General features: G+C 48.5%; 1 protein-coding gene across 1 annotated transcript; it reads right to left on the bottom strand.

Annotated features, from left to right (window-relative positions):
* Positions 1–244: 244 nt before the first annotated feature.
* On the bottom strand, positions 245–18,652 carry LOC144503947 (secreted phosphoprotein 24-like). The gene is made up of 6 exons (XM_078229114.1): positions 18,532–18,652; positions 18,249–18,370; positions 15,995–16,117; positions 9,984–10,121; positions 2,016–2,066; positions 245–560 (listed from the first exon to the last, which is right to left on the bottom strand). The coding sequence occupies exons 1-6, from the start codon at positions 18,584–18,586 to the stop codon at positions 411–413; spliced, it is 639 nt and encodes a 212-aa protein (XP_078085240.1). The 5' UTR covers positions 18,587–18,652; the 3' UTR covers positions 245–410.
* Between the last annotated feature and the right edge of the window lie 2,309 nt (positions 18,653–20,961).

The raw sequence follows: 20,961 nt of genomic DNA, 5'->3' as shown, positions 1-20,961 counted from the left end.
AGCCTCTCAACTGACAAGAACCAGTCCAAAAGCTCGCACGGACTCACTGTACAACAGACCACAAACCCTAAACACAATCTGGCAAAACTCTCTCCATGTGACTACATTCTGTGAGGAACCTTTCAGAAATTTAAACACCGAAACTGGTTCTCTTGCAAGCATTCTTTGGAAAAGGATGGGATCGTTTTTTTCGAGCAATGGCAGGTTGCTGAGGTACCACAGATCCAAGGCTGGACAACCCACACACCAATCAGCTTGCTTTATTGCTATGATTTCAACTTCTTGTACAGCTAGAAAGAGGCCGTGGTTACAAATCGCAGAATTAAAGACACAGGAAAGAACATTCTAGATTGCAAAGCTTCTGTTTCAAAACAACGTAATGATCAGTGTTTGTACTCTGCCACCTCTGATCACGCTTGACTCCTCCCCAGAGTTCGCAACACGTTATGAAGCGGCTTGTTCCTGGGTGTTAATCGCCGCCGGGAGGCAGGCTTCCTCAAAGCAAAATCATTCACCCGGTTCTGAGGAAATTGCTGTTTGTTCCGGGTATCCCAGTTAACCTAGCGGAGAACAAAGAGAATTTAACTTCCAAACTCTTGCAGTTTACTAACTGTGTCATTTTAAGAACAGAGAACAGTACAGCACAGGGACAGGCCCTGCATGTTGTGCCGAACATGACGCCAAATTAAGCTAATCCCTTCTGCCTGCCCTTGCTCCGTGCCCCTCGAGTCTTTGCATATTCATGAGCTTATCTAAAAACCCCTTAAACACCCCTATCGTATCTGCCTCCACCACCACCCCTGGCAGCGTGTTCCAGACATCCACCACTCTGTGTAAAAAAACCTGCCCCTCGCATCTCCTTTGTACTTTCCCCCTCTCACCTTCAGTGCGTGCCCCCTAAGGACTGGCAAGCCAACAGATAGGGGGATGACAGGTGAGAGAGTGACATCTGACACGATCTATAATCATTTGTGGGATGGCTCCTTCGTATTGAACAAACTGAATCCAGGTCATTTGGGGTTTATTGGGGGTTGCTGTTCTAGCGAGAGGCCACAGGTTGGGGGGGGTGTTGGGGTGGGGTCCCACCACGAACTCAAGAGAGAACAAAGTGGCTAGAAAACTTCTCTTTTCTTTTCCTTCTCTCATGGGATGTGGGCATCACTGATATTTTCTCTGGAAGGGGTCTCGGCCGTCACCTGTCCCAGATTTCCAGGTGAATGGAACTCACGCCGTGGCAGCACGGTGGGTAGAAATTCACCTTCCTCATTAGCAAGCATTGTGTCGGCTCCTGTTAAACTCCCCTCCCAGTATTCCTGTCTATTATCATCAACGGAGCTGCAGATTCGGGATAACAGCACAGCAGATCAATGTGAAAGCACCTATTCAATCCTAGCGGCCCAGGGGCTTTCCTGTGTCAAACTGCGTGGTACTCCCAGCTGTTCCCCACTCATCTTACATTGGGTCCCACCAAGCACCTTTCCACCCTGTTCCCCGTTTCCCCACTCGCCTTAGGGAGGGCAGATACTCTGTTCCTCAACCCTTGGACATCCCAGCAGGGAAAAAAATCAACTTTAGACAGGAACTGTCACCATTACTCAATCCCCATCTTAAGGGGAGGTGATGATGGCCTCGTTGACTATTAACCCAGAAGCTCAGCTAATGTTCTGGGGACTCGGGTTCGAATCCCACCACGGCATTAAAAAAAAATCTGGAATTAAGAATCTACTGATGACCATGGAACCATTGTCGATTGTCGGAAAAACCCAGCTGGTTCACTAATGTCCTTTAGGGAAGGAAATCTGCCGTCCTTACCCGGTCTGGCCTACATGTGACTCCAGAGCCACAGCAATGTGGTTGACTCTCAACTGCCCTCTGAAATGGCCGAGTGAGACACTCAGTTCAAGGGGCAACTAGGGATGGGCAATAAATGCTGGCCCGGCCAGCGACACCCACATCCTAGCAATGAATAACAAAATGTGCTGCATGTATTATTTTGAACAGTCTTCAAGACTTACTGATGAATAACGTTCATCCTGGAACCTTGGGCGCCGTCTTTCATATCGTATCTGGAATAAAACAATCATGAGTGTGAATGTAAGTTGTCCCATTCAAAGCCGCACAAACCCTGCTGCGAAGGGAAACTCTGTATAACAAGTATTCCGTTTTGGATACTATTGGGGGTGTCGACTTAACAGGGGCAAGCCATGGGGTACAGGTCTCTGGGACAGAGTCTGTCCTTGTTGCTCAGAAGGGAAGGGGGGAGAGGAGCAGAACATTAGTTATTGGGGACTCCATAGTTAGGGGGATAGGTGGGAGATTCTGTGGGAACGAGAGGGACTCGTGGCTGGTGTGTTGCCTCCCAGGTGCCAGGGTCCATGATGTCTTGGATCGTGTTTTCAGGATCCTTAAGGCGGAGGGGGACCAGCCCCAAGTTGTGGTTCACATCGGCACCCAAGATATAGGTAGGAAAAGGGATGGGGTTGTAAGGCAGAAATTCAGGGAGTTAGGGTGGAAGTTTAGGGCTAGAACAAACAGACTTGCTACCTCTGGTTTGTTACCCGTGCCACGTGATAGTGAGGAGAGGAACAGGGAGAGAGAGCAATTGAACACGTGGCTACAGGGATGGTGCAGGAGGGAGGGATTCAGATACCTGGATAATTGGGGCTCTTTCTGGGGTAGGTGGGACCTCTACAAATGGGATGGTCTACACCTGAACCAGAGGGGTACCAATATCCTGGGGGGGAAATTTGCTAATGCTCTTCGGGAGGGTTTAAACTAATTCAGCAGGGGGATGGGAACCTGAATTGTAGATCCAGTGTACAGGAGGTTGAGAGTAGTGAGGTCATGGATGAGGTTTCAGGGTTGCAGGAGTGTACGGGCAGGCAGGAAGGTGGTTTGAAATGTGTATACTTCAATGCCAGGAGCATCCGGAATAAGGTGGGTGAACTTGCAGCATGGGTTGGTACCTGGGACTTTGGCTTTGATCTTTAGGTCATCATTGCCTACAGGAATAGTCATGATGTGGAGATGCCGGCGTTGGACTGGGGTAAACACAGTAAGAAGTTTAACAACACCAGGTTAAAGTCCAACAGGTTTATTTGGTAGCAAAAGTCACACAAGCTTTCGGAGCTCCAAGCCCCTTCTTCAGGTGAGTGGGAATTCTGTTCACAAACAGAGCATATAAAGACACAAACTCAATTTACATGAATAGGTATTCATATGAATTAGGGAAGGTGAATTCTCCCCCAGGGAAAATGCGAATATTTCCCCCACTTTTCAAAGGTCCATTCATAAGGTGCTTTCAAATGAATTTCAGCAAAACTGTTCCCCACTGACCCCTCAAACCCAGTGGGAGCTTTCCTCCATAATTGTGACTGAGAGCATTGAGAAAACATTGGGATGGGTCAAGTGAACTCTTGTCAGCTCCGCATCATTCTATTCCTGTACCTGAGCCTCTTTAATCAGTCAGTGAGAATCCAGGGTCATGGGGATAAGGCAGGAACATAAGAACATAAGAAAGAACATAAGAAATAGGAGCAGGAGTAGGCCATCTAGCCCCTCGAGCCTGCTCCGCCATTCAACAAGATCATGGCTGATCTGAAGTGGATCAGTTCCACTTACCCGCTTGATCCCTATAACCCCTAATTCCCTTACCGATCAGGAATCCATCTATCCGTGATTTAAACATATTCAATGAGGTAGCCTCCACCACATCAGTGGGCAGAGAATTCCAGAGATTCACCACCCTCTGGGAGAAGAAGTTCCTCCTCAACTCTGTCCTAAACTGACTCCCCTTTATTTTGAGGCTGTGCCTTTCTAAGTGGAAAGAATCTCTCCACCTCTACCCTATCCAGCCCCTTCATTATCTTATAGGTCTCTATAAGATCCCCCCTCAGCCTTCTAAATTCCAATGAGTACAAACCCAATCTGCTCAGTCTCTCCTCATAATCAACACCCCTCATCTCTGGTATCAACCTGGTGAACCTTCTCTGCACTCCCTCCAAGGCCAATATCTCCTTCCGCAAATAAGGGGACCAATACTGCACACAGTATTCCAGCTGCAGCCTCACCAATGCCCTGTACAGATGCAGCAAGACATCTCTGCTTTTATATTCTATGATGTGGAGATGCCGGCGTTGGACTGGGATAAACACAGTAAGAAGTTTAACAACACCAGGTTAAAGTCCAACAGGTTTATTTGGTAGCAAAAGCCACACAAGCTTTCGGAGCTCTAAGCCCCTTCTTCAGGTGAGTGGGAATTCTGTTCACAAACAGAGCTTATAAAGACACAGACTCAATTTACATGAATAATGGTTGGAATGCGAATACTTACAACTAATCAAGTCTTTAAGAAACAAAACAATGTGAGTAGAGAGAGCATCAAGACAGGCTAAAAAGATGTGTATTGTCTCCAGACAAGACAGCCAGTGAAACTCTGCAGGTCCACGCAACTGTGGGAGTTACAAATAGTGTGACATGAACCCAATATCCCGGTTGAGGCCGTCCTCGTGTGTGCGGAACTTGGCTATCAGTTTCTGCTCAGCGACTCTGCGCTGTCGTGTGTCACGAAGGCCGCCTTGGAGAACGCTTACCCGAATATCAGAGGCCGAATGCCCGTGACCGCTGAAGTGCTCCCCAACAGGAAGAGAACAGTCTTGCCTGGTGATTGTCGAGCGGTGTTCATTCATCCGTTGTCGCAGCGTCTGCATAGTTTCCCCAATGTACCATGCCTCGAGACATCCTTTCTTGCAGCGTATCAGGTAGACAACGTTGGCCGAATTGCAAGAGTATGTACCGTGTACCTGGTGGATGGTGTTCTCAAGTGAGATGATGGCATCTGTATCGATGATCCAGCACGTCTTGCAGAGGTTGCTGTGGCAGGGTTGTGTGGTGTCATGGTCACTGTTCTCCTGAAGGCTGGGTAGTTTGCTGCGGACAATGGTCTGTTTGAGGTTGTGCGGTTGTTTGAAGGCAAGAAGTGGGGGTGTGGGGATGGCCTTGGCGAGATGTTCGTCTTCATCAATGACATGTTGAAGGCTCCGGAGGAGATGCCGTAGCTTCTCCGCTCCGGGGAAGTACTGGACAACGAAGGGTACTCTGTCCACTGTGTCCCGTGTTTGTCGTCTGAGGAGGCCGGTGCGGTTTTTCGCTGTGGCGCGTTCCAAGGCGGCCTTCGCGACACACGACAGCGCAGAGTCGCTGAGCAGAAACTGATAGCCAAGTTCCGCACACACGAGGACGGCCTCAACCGGGATATTGGGTTCATGTCACACTATTTGTAACTCCCACAGTTGCGTGGACCTGCAGAGTTTCACTGGCTGTCTTGTCTGGAGACAATACACATCTTTTTAGCCTGTCTTGATGCTCTCTCCACTCACATTGTTTTGTTTCTTAAAGACTTGATTAGTTGTAAGTATTCGCATTCCAACCATTATTCATGTAAATTGAGTCTGTGGCTTTATAAGCTCTGTTTGTGAACAGAATTCCCACTCACCTGAAGAAGGGGCTTAGAGCTCCGATAGCTTGTGTGGCTTTTGCTACCAAATAAACCTGTTGGACTTTAACCTGGTGTTGTTAAACTTCTTACTCTGTTTATATTCTATCCCCCTTGCGATATAGGCCAACATCCCATTTGCCTTCTTGATCACCTGTTGCACCTGCAGACTGGGTTTTTGCGTCTCATGCACAAGGACCCCCAGGTTCCTTTGCACAGTAGCATGTTGTAATTTTTTTCCATTTAGATAATAATCCAATTTGCTATTATTTCCTCCAAAGTGAATAACCTCGCATTTGTCAACGTTATACTCCATCTGCCAGATCCTCGCCCACTCACTCAGCCTGTCCAAATCTCTCTGCAGACCTTCTACGCCCTCCACACGATTCACTTTTCCACTTGTCTTTGTGTCGTCTGCAAACTTTGTTACCCTACACTCAGTCCCCTCCTCCAGATCGTCTATATAAATGGTAAATAGTTGAGGCCCCAGTACCGATCCCTGCGGCACGCCACAAGTTACCATCTGCTAACCCATTTATTCCGACACTCTGCTTCCTGTCGGATAGCCAATCCCCAATCCACACTAACACCCTACCCCCAACTCTGTGTGACCCAATCTTCTTCAGCAACCTTTTGTGAGGCACCTTATCAAACACCTTTTGGAAATCCAAAAACACCGCATCCACCGGTTCCCCTCTGTCAACCGCACTAGTCACATCTTCATAAAAATCCAACAAGTTCGTCAAGCACGACTTTCCCCTCATGAATCCATGCTGCGTCTGCTTAATCGAACCATTCTTATCCAGATGGCCTGCTATTTCTTCTTTAATGATGGATTCGAGAAGGTGGAGTTGGGGGATTATCACATCAGATCAGTCATGATCCCATTGAATGGCTGAGCAGACTCGATGGGCTGAATGGCCTACTTCTGCTCCCACATCTTATGGTCTTATTGGATAAGATTCTCCGGCCTCCCGACTGTGTGTTTCCCGCCGGTGGAAGGCAGCGTGCTGTTCGCTGGCAGTGGGATTGCCCAATCTCGCTGCTGTCAATGGGATCATAGAATCATAGAATCCCACAGTGCAGAAGGAGGCCATTCAGCCCATAGAGTCTGTACCAACCACAATCCCACCCAGGCCCTATCCCCATAACCCCATGCATTCACCCGAGCTAGTCCCCCTGACACTAAGGGGCAATTTTAGCATGGCCAATCAACCTAACTGATCAACCCCTGTCTACATCAATGGGGACGAAGTAGAAAGGGTCGAGAGCTTCAAGTTTTGAGGTGTTCGGATCACCAACAACCTGTCCTGGTCCCCCCATGCCGACACTATAGTTAAGAAAGCCCACCAACGCCTCTACTTTCTAAGAAGACTAAGAGAATTTGGCATGTCAGCTACAACACTCACCAACTTTTACAGATGCACCATAGAAAGCATTCTTTCTGGTTGTATCACAGCTTGGTATAGCTCCTGCTCTGCCCAAGACTACAAGAAACTACAAAAGATCGAGAATGTAGTCCAATCCATCACACAAACCAGCCTCCCATCCATTGACTCTGTCTACACTTCCCGCTGCCTCGGCAAAGCGGCCAACATAATTAAGGACCCCACACACCCCGGAACATTCTCTCTTCTGCCTTTTTCCTTCGGGAAAAAGATACAAAACTTTGAGGTCACGAATCAACCGACTCAAGAACAGCTTCTTCCCTGCTGCTGTCAGACTTTTGAATGGACCTACTTCATATTAAGTTGATCTTTCTCTACACCCTAGCTATGACTGTAGCACTACATTCTGCATTCTCTCATTTCCTTCTCTATGAACGGTATGCTTTGTCTGTATAGTGAGCAGGGAACAATACTTTTCACTGCATACTAATACATGTGACAATAATAAATCAAATCAAATAACTCGCACATCTTCGGAGTGTGGGAGGAAACTGGAGCACCCGAAGGGAAAGTTTTAAAGTTTATTTATTAGTGTCACAAGTAGGCTTACATTAACCCTGCAATGTAGTCACTGTGAAAATCCCCGAGTTGCCACACTCCGGCACCTGTTCGGGTACACTGAGGGGAAATTTAGCACGGCCAATGCACCCTAACCAGCACGTCTTTCAGACCGTGAGAGGAAACCCGAGCACCCGGAGGAAACCCATGCAGACACGGGGAGAACATGCAGAGTCCGCACAGACAGTGACCCAAGCCGGGAATCGAACCCAGGTCCCTGGCACTGTGAGGCTGCAGTGGTAACCACCAATTTCCCAGAGATATCACCCCATATCTCTGGGTAACCCACGGGCAGGAATGCACTGTCGGCGGGACCAGAGAATCCTGCCGGCGCCAATGGCTGGAGAATTCTGGCCATATTCTTGCTGTGGTACAGGTTAAGTTTCTTCACATCCCGCTCTCTGAAAGCAGGACCATTTTAACCATCATGCACATCAATCTGACTCACCAGAATCCCAAGATAATCCAGCAGCTCCTTTGGGATCAGGGCTGGGATTCTCTGGCCATTCACACTGGTGGGATTCTCTGGGATTTCTTCCTCATTGGCAGCGCTGGTGGGGTGTGAACGGCCGGGGAATTCTGGCCAGGACCCCACACCTGGTGATGGAGGTGCTGTTGTCGATGTATTGACTCCGGATCAGATTGGATATTTTTGGGTGATAAATAAATAAGACCCGGGAATCGAGTCCAAGTGTAAACTCAGTGTTTCTGTAATGGAGGCAGTGCTTGTGATGCTGCACAAAGATACATGTACAGGAGAATCACAGATCCGGAAGCTTCCAGACCGTGTAAATTCATCCGCCTAAAGGAAATGATTCTCATAATCCCACTTACCCTCTAGTCATTGAACTGAGATTCTGATTAGCAGCAAGATTCTGGCACGGACTCAGTCTCGAGGTTGCTGGGTTTGAGAACCCCCTCCTGTACTTCTTAAAGTGATCAACAATTGACAATGCAGCGGAAAACTTCAATATAAATCAGCCAGAAGCTGTAACACTGCACAGTAAGATCCCACAACAATTGTGAGAAATGGCAGTGTGACATTGAGAGAAGAAGTCTATTCCCCAAGGCTGGAGTGGAGGCAAAACAAGAAGCAGCTTTGCTCTATCTCAAGCCTGGGGTATACTTAGAATCAGGCAATCATACAGTGCAGAGGAGGCCCTTGGGCCCATCGAGCCTGCACCGACACGTGGGAAATACCTGACCCCCCACCTAACACCATTTACCAGCACTTGGCCCATGCTTGCCTTGAGAATCCTTGGATGGCAACATGAAAATATTCCTCTCATAAGACACATGGGGTTTGTTTAGATAAATGATTGGTTCCCCTCCTTTCCCCGACCCATGCACTGTATCCATTGCTGGCTCTAATGATGGGGGGCCTCTGAACCCCCACAAACACTGAGTTCTGGTGAGGTAAAACCTCAAACACGTACCCGACCCACTGCAACCTGCCCAGTGAGGTGGGGTATGGGGGCAGGTAAGCAGCTAATTCACACGAGGTGCACTGGCAATTTAAATATTATAATGAGATTGCCAGTCATAGCCTGTTTTCATAGAAATCATAGAATCCCTACAGTGCAGAAGGAGGCCATTCAGCCCATTGAGTCTAGAACAGCTCTAACAGAGCATTTTACCCAGGCCCCATCCCCGAATCCCCAAGTATTTACTCTGCTAATTCCCCTAATTTACATATCTTGGGACACTAAGGAGCAATTTAGCATGGCCAACCCACTTAACCTAAACATCTTTGTACACTAAGGGGCAATTTAGCATGGCCAATCCACCTAACCTACACATCTGTGGACTGTGGGAAGAAACTGGAGCACCTGGAGGAAACCCACGCAGACATGGGGAGAGTGTGCAAACTCCACACAGACAGTGACCCGAGGCCGGAACTGAACCCTGGTATCTGGTGCTGTGAGGCAACAGTGCTAACCATATATTCATGCATAGGGACCTGCCCTCGACGGGCAAAAGGAACACATCCAGGCTTTGCGTCATATTTTTTGAATTAAACAAAAGTGTGCGCGATTCAATGGTTCCCTGGTGCATTCTCCATGGCAAGGCCTCAACCAATCAAAGCCAACTTGCCAAACAATCAGCGCCCTTTCCTCATGCAGTATAAATTGTTGCTGCCTTGGAAATTTGGCATTCTTGCATCTGTCCTGTTGAATGCAAGGTGAAAAGCTTTGACAGCACGCGTCTTTTACACATTTAAAAATTTGAAATGAATATTTAAATAATTAACTTGGAATAATTGTAAAGACTTTGAATTTAAGGTTTGCCTGAAATCGAGTTGAACCCCGGGACCTGACTCAAACCTTGGCCAATTGGACAAGTCTGGGATCCAATGGTTAAGGAAAGGCCAATCAGAAGAAGCAGCTGTTCTGGACCCAATCAATTGCAAACGTTCTTCTGTCCGTCAGAAATCCCAGCAAGTGGGATTCCCAATAAACCAGCAGCTGAAAATGAAAGATTACCTCTTCTTTGCTTTCGAAGGATGCAGACTCGCTGCTGCTGCTACCCAGAATTCTGTCTCTGCTGTCCATACACTGGAGATAAATATCGACAACCGCACCAAAGGAGTAGCTGACACTGCTGCGACACGTGGCCATTTTCTGCAGGAACAAAATAAGGTCCAGTTCACTTGAAGCAATTGGAGTTTACCAGGCTGAGAATGAGAGATGGGAGGCGACCACAGGCCCTCGAGACTGCTTGGTCATTCAGTATGATCAGGGCTAACCTTCCACTTCAACACCAGTCCCACCCGCTCCCCATATCCATAGATAAGTCCTCTGGGCCGGATGGGATTTATCCTAGGATTCTGTGCGAGGCTCGAGAGGAGATTGCAGAGCCTTTGGCTTTGATCTTTGTGTCGTCATTGTCTACAGGAACAGTGCCAGAAGACTGGAGGATAGCAAATGTTGTCCCCTTGTTCAAGAAGGGGAGTAGGGACAACCCTGGTAATTATAGACTGGTGAGCCTTACTTCTGTTGTGGGCAAAGTATTGGAAAGGATTATAAGAGATAGGATTTATAATCACCTAGAAAGAAATAATTTGATTAGGGATAGTCAGCACGGTTTTGTGAAGGGTAGGTCGTGCCTCACAAACCTTATTGAGTTCTTTGACAAGGTGACCAAAGAGGTGGATGATGGTAAAGCGGTTGATGTGGTGTATATGGATTTCAGCAAAGCGTTTGGTAAGGTTCCCCATGGTAAGCTTTTGCAGAAAATACGGACACATGGGATTGAGGGTGATTTAATGGTTTGGATCAGGAATTGGCTAGCTGTAAGAAAACAGAGGGTGGTGGTTGATGGGAAATATTCATCCTGGAGTTCAGTTACTAGTGGTGTCCCGCAAGGATCTGTTTTGGGGCCACTGCTGTTTGTCATTTTTATTAATGACTTGGATGAGGGCGTGGAAGGATGGATTAGTAAATTTGCGGATGACACTAAAGTCGGTGGAGTTGTAGACAGTGCGGAGGGAAGTGGCAGATTACAGAGGGACATAGATAAGCTGCAGAGCTGGGCTGAGAGATGGCAAATGGAGTTTAATGCGGAAAAGTGTGAGGTGATTCACTTTGGAAGGAGTAACAGGAATACAGAGTACATGGCTAATGGTAAGATACTTGGTAGTGTGGATGAACAGAGGGATCTGGGTGTCCATGTGCATAGATCCCTGAAAGTTGGCACCCAGGTTGATAGGGTTGTTAAGAAGGTGTACGGTGTGTTAGCTTTTATTGGGAGAGGGATTGAGTTTCGAAGCCAGGAGGTCATGCTGCAACTGTACAAAACTCTGGTGCGGCCGCATTTGGAGTATTGCGTACAGTTCTGGTCACCGTATTATAGGAAAGATGTGGAAGTGTTGGAAAGGGTACAGAGGAGATTTACCAGGATGTTGCCTGGTATGGTGGGAAAATCGTATGAGGAAAGGCTGAGGGGCTTGAGGTTGTTTTTGTTAGAGAGAAGAAGGTTAAGAGGTGACTTAATAGAGGCATACAAGATGATCAGAGGATTAGATAGGGTGGATAGTGAGAGCCTTTTTCCTCGGATGGTGTTGGTTAGCATGAGGGGACATAGCTTCAAATTGAGGGGTGAGAGATATAGAACAGATGTTAGACGTAGGTTCTTTACTCAGAGAGTAGTAAGGGCGTGGAATGCCCTGCCTGCAGCAGTGGTGGACTCGTCAACGTTGGGAGCGTTCAAGTGGTTATTGGATAAACATATGGATGATATTGGAATAGTGTAGATTAGAGGGGCTTTAGATTGGTACCACTGGTCGGCGCAACATCGAGGGCCGAAGGGCCTGTACTGCGCTGTAATGTTCTATGTTCTATGTTCTATATCCCTCTATTCCCCAGTATCTCCCCGCTCCCGATATCCCTCTATTCCCCAGTCTCTCCCCGCTCCCGATATCCCTCTATTCCCCAGTCTCTCCCCCGCTCCCCATATCCCTCTATTGCCCAGTCTCTCCCCCGCTCCCCATATCCCCCTATTCCCCATTCCCAACCTGGTCCCCATATCCCTCTATTCCCAATCACTCCCCCGCTCCCCATATCCCTCTATTCCCCCCCCGCTCCCCATATCCCTCTATTCCCCATTCCCAACCTGGTCCCCATATCCCTCTATTCCCAATCACTCCCCCGCTCCCCATATCCCTCTATTCCCCCCGCTCCCCATATCCCTCTCTGCCCCATTTCGCCTCCCCGCTCCCCATATCCCTCATTTCACAGTCTCTCCCCGCACCCCATATCCCTCTATTCCACAATCTCTCCCCGCTCCCGATATCCCTCGATTCCCCACTCCCCATATCCCTCTAAACCCCATTACCCCCCCCGCTCCCCACATCCCCCAGTCTCTCCCCGCTCCCCACACCCCTCTATGCTCAAGTCTCTCCCTGCTCTCCATATCCCTCTATTCCCCAGTCTCTCCCCTGCTCTCCATATCCTGCTATTCCCATTCCCCCCTGCTTCCCATGTCCCTCTATTCCCCACACTCCCCCCCCCCGCTCCCCATACACCTCTATTCCCCAGTCTCCCTCCTGCTCCCCATATCCCTCTATTCCCCATTCCTAACCCGCTCCCCATATCCCTCTATTCCACAGTCTCCCCCGGCTCCCTATATCCCTCTATCCCCCAGTCTCTCCCTGCTCCCCATACCCCTCTATTCCCCATTCCCCCTGCTCCCCATATCCCTCTATTCCCCAGTCCCTCCCCCGCTCCCCATTTCCCTCTATTCCCCAGTCTCTCCCCCGCTCTCGATATCCCTCTATTCCCCATTCCCCCGCTGCTCCCCATATCTCTCTATTCCCCAGTCTCTCCCCGCTCCCGATATCCCTCTATTCCCCATTCCCCCATGCTCCCCATATCCCTCTCTTCCACAGTCTCTCCCCACTGTCCATATCCCTCTATTCCCCATTCCCAGCTCCCCATATCCCTCTATTCTCCAGTCTCTCCCCCTCTCCCCATATCCGTCTATTCCCCAGTCTCTCCCCGCTCCCCATATCCCTCTATTCCCCAGTCTCTCCCCGCTCCCCATATCCCTCTATTCCCCAGACTCTCCCCATATCCCTCTATTCCCCAGTCTCTCCCCGCTCCCGATATCCCTCTATTCCCCAGACTCTCCCCATATCCCTCTATTCCCCAGTCTCTCCCCCACTCCCCATATCCCTCTATTCCCCAGTCTCTCCCCCACTCCCCATATCCCTCTATTCCCCAGTCTCTCCCCCGCTCCCCATATCCCTCTATTCCCCAGTCTCTCCCCCGCTCCCCATATCCCTCTATTCCCCAGTCTCTCCCCCACTCCCCATATCCCTCTATTCCCCAGTCTCTCCCCATATCCCTCTATTCCCCAGTCTCTCCCCATATCCCTCTATTCCCCAGTCTCCCCCCCGCTCCCCAAATCCCTCTATTTCCCAGTCTCTCCCCCACTCCCCATATCCCTCTATTCCCCAGTCTCTCCCCCACTCCCCATATCCCTCTATTCCCCAGTCTCTCCCCCACTCCCCATATCCCTCTATTCCCCAGTCTCTCCCCATATCCCTCTATTCCCCAGTCTCTCCCCATATCCCTATATTCCCCAGTCTCTCCCCATATCCCTCTATTCCCCAGTCTCTCCCCATATCCCTATATTCCCCAGTCTCTCCCGATATCCCTCTATTCCCCAGTCTCTCCCTCACTCCCCATATCCCTCTATTCCCCAGTCTCTCCCCATATCCCTCTATTCCCCAGTCTCTCCCCATATCCCTCTATTCCCCAGTCTCTCCCCATATCCCTCTATTCCCAAGTCTCTCCCCATATCCCTCTATTCCCCAGTCTCTCCCCATATCCCTCTATTCCCCAGTCTCTCCCCATATCCCTATATTCCCCAGTCTCTCCCGATATCCCTCTATTCCCCAGTCTCTCCCCCACTCCCCATATCCCTCTATTCCCCAGTCTCTCCCCCACTCCCCATATCCCTCTATTCCCCAGTCTCTCCCCATATCCCTCTATTCCCCAGTCTCTCCCCATATCCCTCTATTCCCCAGTCTCCCCCCCGCTCCCCAAATCCCTCTATTTCCCAGTCTCTCCCCCACTCCCCATATCCCTCTATTCCCCAGTCTCTCCCCCACTCCCCATATCCCTCTATTCCCCAGTCTCTCCCCCACTCCCCATATCCCTCTATTCCCCAGTCTCTCCCCATATCCCTCTATTCCCCAGTCTCTCCCCATATCCCTATATTCCCCAGTCTCTCCCCATATCCCTCTATTCCCCAGTCTCTCCCCATATCCCTATATTCCCCAGTCTCTCCCGATATCCCTCTATTCCCCAGTCTCTCCCTCACTCCCCATATCCCTCTATTCCCCAGTCTCTCCCCATATCCCTCTATTCCCCAGTCTCTCCCCATATCCCTCTATTCCCCAGTCTCTCCCCATATCCCTCTATTCCCCAGTCTCTCCCCATATCCCTCTATTCCCCAGTCTCTCCCCATATCCCTCTATTCCCCAGTCTCTCCCCATATCCCTATATTCCCCAGTCTCTCCCGATATCCCTCTATTCCCCAGTCTCTCCCCCACTCCCCATATCCCTCTATTCCCCAGTCTCTCCCCATATCCCTATATTCCCCAGTCTCTCCCGATATCCCTCTTTTCCACAGTCTCTCCCCATATCTGTCCATTCCCCTCAGAGTCAGATTCTGATGAACGATGATCTTGTTGAATGTTCCTCCCTCGGTCTTTTCTTCATCCCTCAGTTTGTCGGTAAAACCACCGTCTCTGCTTCTCTCTGTCTCTCTGACTCTCCTCCGCGAACCCACCCCCATTTCAGAGGTGGTAAAAGCGAAATTATTTTATAGAATAATTTGTAACAGAATTGTTGACTTTTCAAAGCAGAACAAAAAACATCTTTGAGGGAAAGAGAAGAGGAGGGGGAGGAGGATGAGAGTGTGGAGGGATGAGTGAAGGGAGTTGAGGGTGAGGCCTCTGACCTGTGAGGACTCTGTGAGGAGTGAGGGGGAGTGCAGAGTGGAGTGGAGGAGGGGAATTTTCTCGGCTGGATCACTGAGTGTGAAGTGTGAAGGAATGTGATAGGGACAAGGAGGTGACAGGACGGTCCAGGATTGTGACAAGGTGCGATGTAGGGGTGAGTGATTGGGTAAGAGGATTGGAAGCTGGATTTACACAGCTGGCCCAAAGGGCAGTCTACAGCGACTCGTGTCTCCGACTAGCCATCCCCACCCAGTCAAAACAGGAAAACAAAAGCAAATTGTGAGCTAAAAGCAGAGTTAAAGGTGGAAAAGCAGCCAAGGAGAGGAAAACAGGCAGAAGCTGTGGATAGAATTAGCGGTAGAAATGAACAGGGCTGGGTACGAGAGTAACCCTGGTCTCCAACACGTGGGATACAGACCCATCCAGGAGAATGACCAGGAGTGGCCAGCTGTGGACACCATGGCCAGCTGTGGACACCATGGCCAGCTGTGGACACCATGGCCAGCTGTGGACACCATGGCCAGCTGCGGCCAGCTGTGACCATATTACTGATTTCCTGGCTGCAATCAGCAAAGTTTAAGTTTGAGTTTAAAAAGTTTATTTATTAGTGTCACAAGTAGGCTTACATTAACACTGCAATGAAGTGACTGTGAAAATCCCCTAGTCGCCACACTCCGGCGCCTGTTCGGGTACACTGAGGGAGAATTTAGCATGGCCAATGCACCCTAACCAGTACGTCTTTCAGACTGTGGGAGGAAACTGGAGCACCCGGAGGAAACCCACGCAGACACAGGGAGAACGTGCAAATTCCACACAGGCAGTGACCCAAGCCCGGGTCCCTGGTGCTGTGAGGCAGCAGTGCTAAGCACCATTCGCCCACGTTATGAGACGGGAGAGATTGAACCACATTCTGGGTGTCCTGTCTGAGTACAAGACTCCCCTCACTTTCACTTCCCACTGAAATCACATATCATTATCTTTCATCACATTATTTCTGGTGATTATCTCAGCACTATCCGTACTCACGGCTAAGGGGTCAGTGTTCAGCTGGCAGTTTTCAGAATCAAATCCACCGGTTTTGGGGCACAGGGTTTCCCTTGCAGTAAATCTTAGATCCACCTCCATCTCGTTTGGCCCCGTCGGAGTAACCTGGGAAATAAAATGTGCAGTTCATCAACAGAGTTCTTCAAGAATAAATCAGATTAATTACAATATCAAAGGAACCCAGACAATCACAGACCACAAACTCTGTCAATCCAGCATCATTTATTCTGCAAGCTAAACAGCACTTCAACTTCACACAGCACTGTCCTGGTCCCCCCACACCGACACTATAGTTATGAAAGCCCACCAATGCCTCTACTTTCTCAGGAGACTAAGGAAATTTGGCATGTCAGCTACAACTCTCATCAACTTTTACAGATGCACCATAGAAAACATTCTTTCTGGTTGTATCACAGCTTGGTCTGGCTCCTCCTCTGCCCAAGACTGTAAGGAACTACAAAAGGTTGTGAATGTAGCCCAGTCCATCACGCAAACCAGCCTCCCATCCACTGACTCTGTCGACACTTCCCGTTGCCTCGGCAAAGCAGCCAGCATAATTAAGGACCCCATGCACCCCGGACATTCTCTCTTCCACCTTCTTCCGTTGGGAAAAAGTTACAAAAGTCTGAGGTCACGTACCAACCGACTCAAGAACAGCTTCTTCCCTGCTGCTGTCAGACTTTTGAATGGACCTACCTCGCATTAAGTTGATCTTTCTCTACACCCTAGCTATGACTGTAACACTACATTCTGCACTCTCTCCTTTCCTTCTCTATGAACGGTATGCTTTGTCTGTATAGCGCGCAAGAAGCAATACTTTTCACTGTATCCCAATACAAGTGACAATAATAAATCAAATCAAATTAAATCAAATCAAATCAAATTAAATCAAATCAAATTAAATGAAGGGTTAGTTTTGTGAGGCTGCGAAGTTAATGCCATTTGTTTGACTTGTTGATGAGTCTGAGCTGCAGGAATCAGAACGATCAGTTTATAACAACAACTTGCATTTATATAGCACCTCTATCGCAGTTATAGGTGCTCCATGGGAATAATTCGCAAACAGAATTTGACACAGGGGGTGAAATTTTCCTGTCCCACCTGCCATAGGAATGTGAGGGGTTGGAGAAGATTATAGAGATAGTGAGGGGTGAGGTGAGGGGTTGGAGGAGATTACAGAGATAGGGAGGGGCGAGGTGAGGGGTTGGAGGAAATGACAGAGATAGGGAGGGGTGAGGTGTGGGGTTGGAGGAGATTACAGAGATAGGGAGGGGTGAGGTGTGGGGTTGAAGGAGATTACAGAGATAGGGAGGGGTGAGGTGTGGGGTTGGAGGAGGTTACAGAGATAGGGAGGGGTGAGGTGTGAGAACCAGTTGGAAGGGTTTGCAAACGAGGACACGAGTGTGTTGTTTAATTGGGAGTGAGGGCAGGTCAGTGGGACATGGATGAAAGGTGAACATGGGTGGATGTTTAACACTTGCTGCCCTCTTTGACCAGCACCAAAGCCTCACACAAATGTTGATGGGAAGGTGCCGGTCTGACAGTCCCCGCTGACACGGGAGGCCTGAGATCTTTTCACCTGAAGCTGGTGAGTAGAACTTTCCTGGTCTTCTCCAAAGTCGAGTCAATTGGCTCTTTAATATCCCCTGAGAGGGGGAATCGAGTTGCAGCTGAAAGAAAGCAGCTCCAACAGTGCAGCCCTCCCTCAGCACTGCATTGGAGCAACCAGCTGAGATTCTTGTGCTGGAATCTCTGGAGTGGGATTTGAACCTACAATTGTCCGCGTTGGACACAAGAGTGTTCCGGGCAGTGACATGGCCAACCCAGTGCCATTCGCGTGATCACTGACAATCCACTTACCTCAGCAAGGCATCCCATAGAACAAAAAAAACCAGCAGTCCGGACAAAAGCCAAAGACAAGGGAAACAGGAAGATAGACAGAGAGTGAAATGTCCGGGGAGAGTCAGAGGGGGAAAGAAATTACATTTATTCCAACAGGAGGGATAAAAGATGGACAAATAGTAAAGAGATAATTGAAAAGGAAAAGACAGAAGGAGAGAGAGAGAAGTAATAGGACATGATGGGAAAGAAAGTGTTTGAGGCAGAAATCGAGTGAGAGACAGAGACAGAAACAGGATGAATGATAGAATTAGAGCATGCATGAGCTGACTAAACAACATAAAAAAATGAGAGATGCGTGGAGTAAATGAGATCGTTAAGATTAAATAATACTTACGTAAAGGAGCTCACTACTCGTCGCCCCAAGCAGGTAATCACTGACTGTGTTTCTGTTCAGCTGCTGGATGGATTCCCTTAGTGCATCATTCACAATTGGTGTGAAATCAGTCACTGGGATCCCTGGAAAATAACAGGAGAACGTTACGGAGACACCAATACTGTGTGTTTCCTTATTAAAAAGAGCCTGCATTTTCCCTGAAAAATATCATCCATATTTGCCAAAAGGATCCATCTGAATTAAAAACTAAAGTTGAAAGTTTGAGAATGATTTCAGTACATACCAGTCGAGAATCGGAGAGTCTGCAATGCAGCAAGAATCAGCAGAAAAGAACACATCTTGTTTGAGTGAGGAGGTTTGATTGTAATCACTTGTGGATGATAACTCTATCTCCCTCTCTCACTGAGGTCCTCATACTTTGATTGCTTTTTATACGTTTCGATGCCTTCAAGTAATGACTCACAGTGTTCACAACCAATGTTTCAAAGACTTTGGAACCACAACATTTAAATGAGTGAAATCATTTTTCTGTCTGCCTGATAATTGACAATCTCAACAGCTCAATAGTTTTGGAAAGAATGTGGAGTTTGAACGCATTTGTTTATTGGAAATGATAACAGGGAGATGGTCACCCCACGGTTAAATGGACAGGCACAAAGATATTACTGACTTATTTTCTTTGTATTGCATGGAATCTTTTTCCAGTTGATGATTATCAGCTGTTTCTGAGCCTTTATTTGGTGAAAGGGAAGTTTTTAAAGTTTATTTATTAGTCACAAGTAGGCTTACATTAACACTGCACTGAGGTCACTGTAAAAATCCCATAGTTGCCACACTCCAGCGCCTGTTCGGGTACACTGAGGGAGAATGTAGCATGGCCAATGCACCTAACCAGCACATCTTTCAGACTGTGGGAGGAAACCGGAGCACCCGGAGGAAACCCACGCAGACACGAAGAGATGGGTGTATGTAAAAGATCCCACGGCATTAGTTTGAAGAGCAGGGGAGTATTCCTTATTATTCTGACCAATATTTATCCCACAAACAACTCATGAAAACAAATGCTCTGATCATTACCACGTCACTATTTGTGGGATCTTGCTGAGCACAGATTAGCTGTCATGATACTAGAACCTTACGAGAACCGGAGGGCACAGACTCAGGCTAAAGGGACGATCCTTTAAAACAGAGATGAGGAGGAATTTCTTCAGTCAGAGAGTGGTGAATCTGTGGAACTCTTTGTCGCAGAAGGCTGTGGAGGCCGGGTCATTGAGTGTCTTTAAGATAGAGATAGACAGGTTCTTGATTAATAAGGGGATCTGGGGTTATGGGGAAAAGGCAGGAGAATGGGGATGAGAAAAATATCAGCCATGATAGAATGGCGGAGAAGACTCGATGGGCCGAGTGGCCTAATTCTGCTCCTATGTCTTATGGTCTTATGATTCCTACAACATAGAATCCTGCAGTGCAGGAGGAGGCCATTTGGCCCATCAGGCCTGCACTGACAACAATCCCACCCAGGTCCTATCTCCGTAATCCTACATTTTTACCCTGCTAATCCCCCTGACACTAAGGGGGGCAATTTATCATGGCCAATCAACCTAGCCTGCACATCTTTGGATTGTGGGAGGAAACCCACGCAGACACGGGGAGAACGTGCAAACTCCACACAGACAGTGACCCAAGCTGGGAATCGAACCCCGCTCCCTGGTACTATGAAGCAGCAGTGCTAACCACTGTGCCACTGTCCTAGTCAGGAACTACACTTCATGTGGCTCTAAGGGGCTGTGTGCAAAACATCTGGTGGTCATGAAAAGTCGAAGGAAATGAACATTTTCTGAAATTGGTTTAAAGAGTTGCTGGTCCAAACACCATCGACCAAACAGAAAAAGCAGTGAAGCTGGGAACAGTCCGCTCCGAACTGAACTGGACTTCCATTTCCAGGAATACTGGACCACGTCAGGTCGGCACCAGTCATTTTCCAAGTTCTTTTCGTGTTTCCTTCTGGGATGGCTTCTTGGAGAGGACATCCTAAAGTTACTTCTGAGCAGCTGACTGGTGTGGAGCAGGTGTTTAAGCTCAGCCGTGTTTGCCACGGGACAATTTTACTGTCTCTCATTGTGGGACAAGCCAAGGGCCCCAGAGCATTGCTCTCGGTTTGTGGGTTACCAGATCTGTGGCCTACACCACGAGACTGTCCCACTTAACTCAGTGGAATCTAATGGTTAGACTAGACACTCAACACCGAGAGAGAGAGAGATAGCTTTTGGATCCCCAGTTTGTCCCAGATCAGAACCTGCGCCCCAAGGTTTTAATATTTCACGGAATTATTTTTTCTGTAAGAGTTTGTTTGATCTGGGACAAACTGGGGATCCGAAAGCTATCTCTCTCTCTTGGTGTTGAGTGCCTAGTCTAACCATTAGATACCAATGAGTTAAGTGGGATAGATAAGTGGATGGAGCTATTACAAGGGGCCATAACTATAGGGTTCATGGTGGGAGACATAGGAAGGATGTCCGAGGTAGGTTCTTTACTCAGAGAGTGGTTGGGGTGTGGAATGGACTTCCTGCAGCGATAGTGGAGTCAGACACTTTAGGAACATTTAAGCGGTTATTGGATAGGCACATGGAGCACACCAGGATGATAGGGAGTGGGATAGCTTGATCTTGGTTTCAGATAAAGCTCGGCACAAAATCGTGGGCCGAAGGGCCTG

The sequence above is a fragment of the Mustelus asterias genome, chromosome 14, assembly GCF_964213995.1.
Source record: "Mustelus asterias chromosome 14, sMusAst1.hap1.1, whole genome shotgun sequence".
In the NCBI taxonomy this organism is placed as follows: Eukaryota; Metazoa; Chordata; class Chondrichthyes; order Carcharhiniformes; family Triakidae; genus Mustelus; species Mustelus asterias.
Note: the sequence above shows the minus strand (reverse complement) of the source record. Positions and strands in the feature narration are given on the sequence as shown.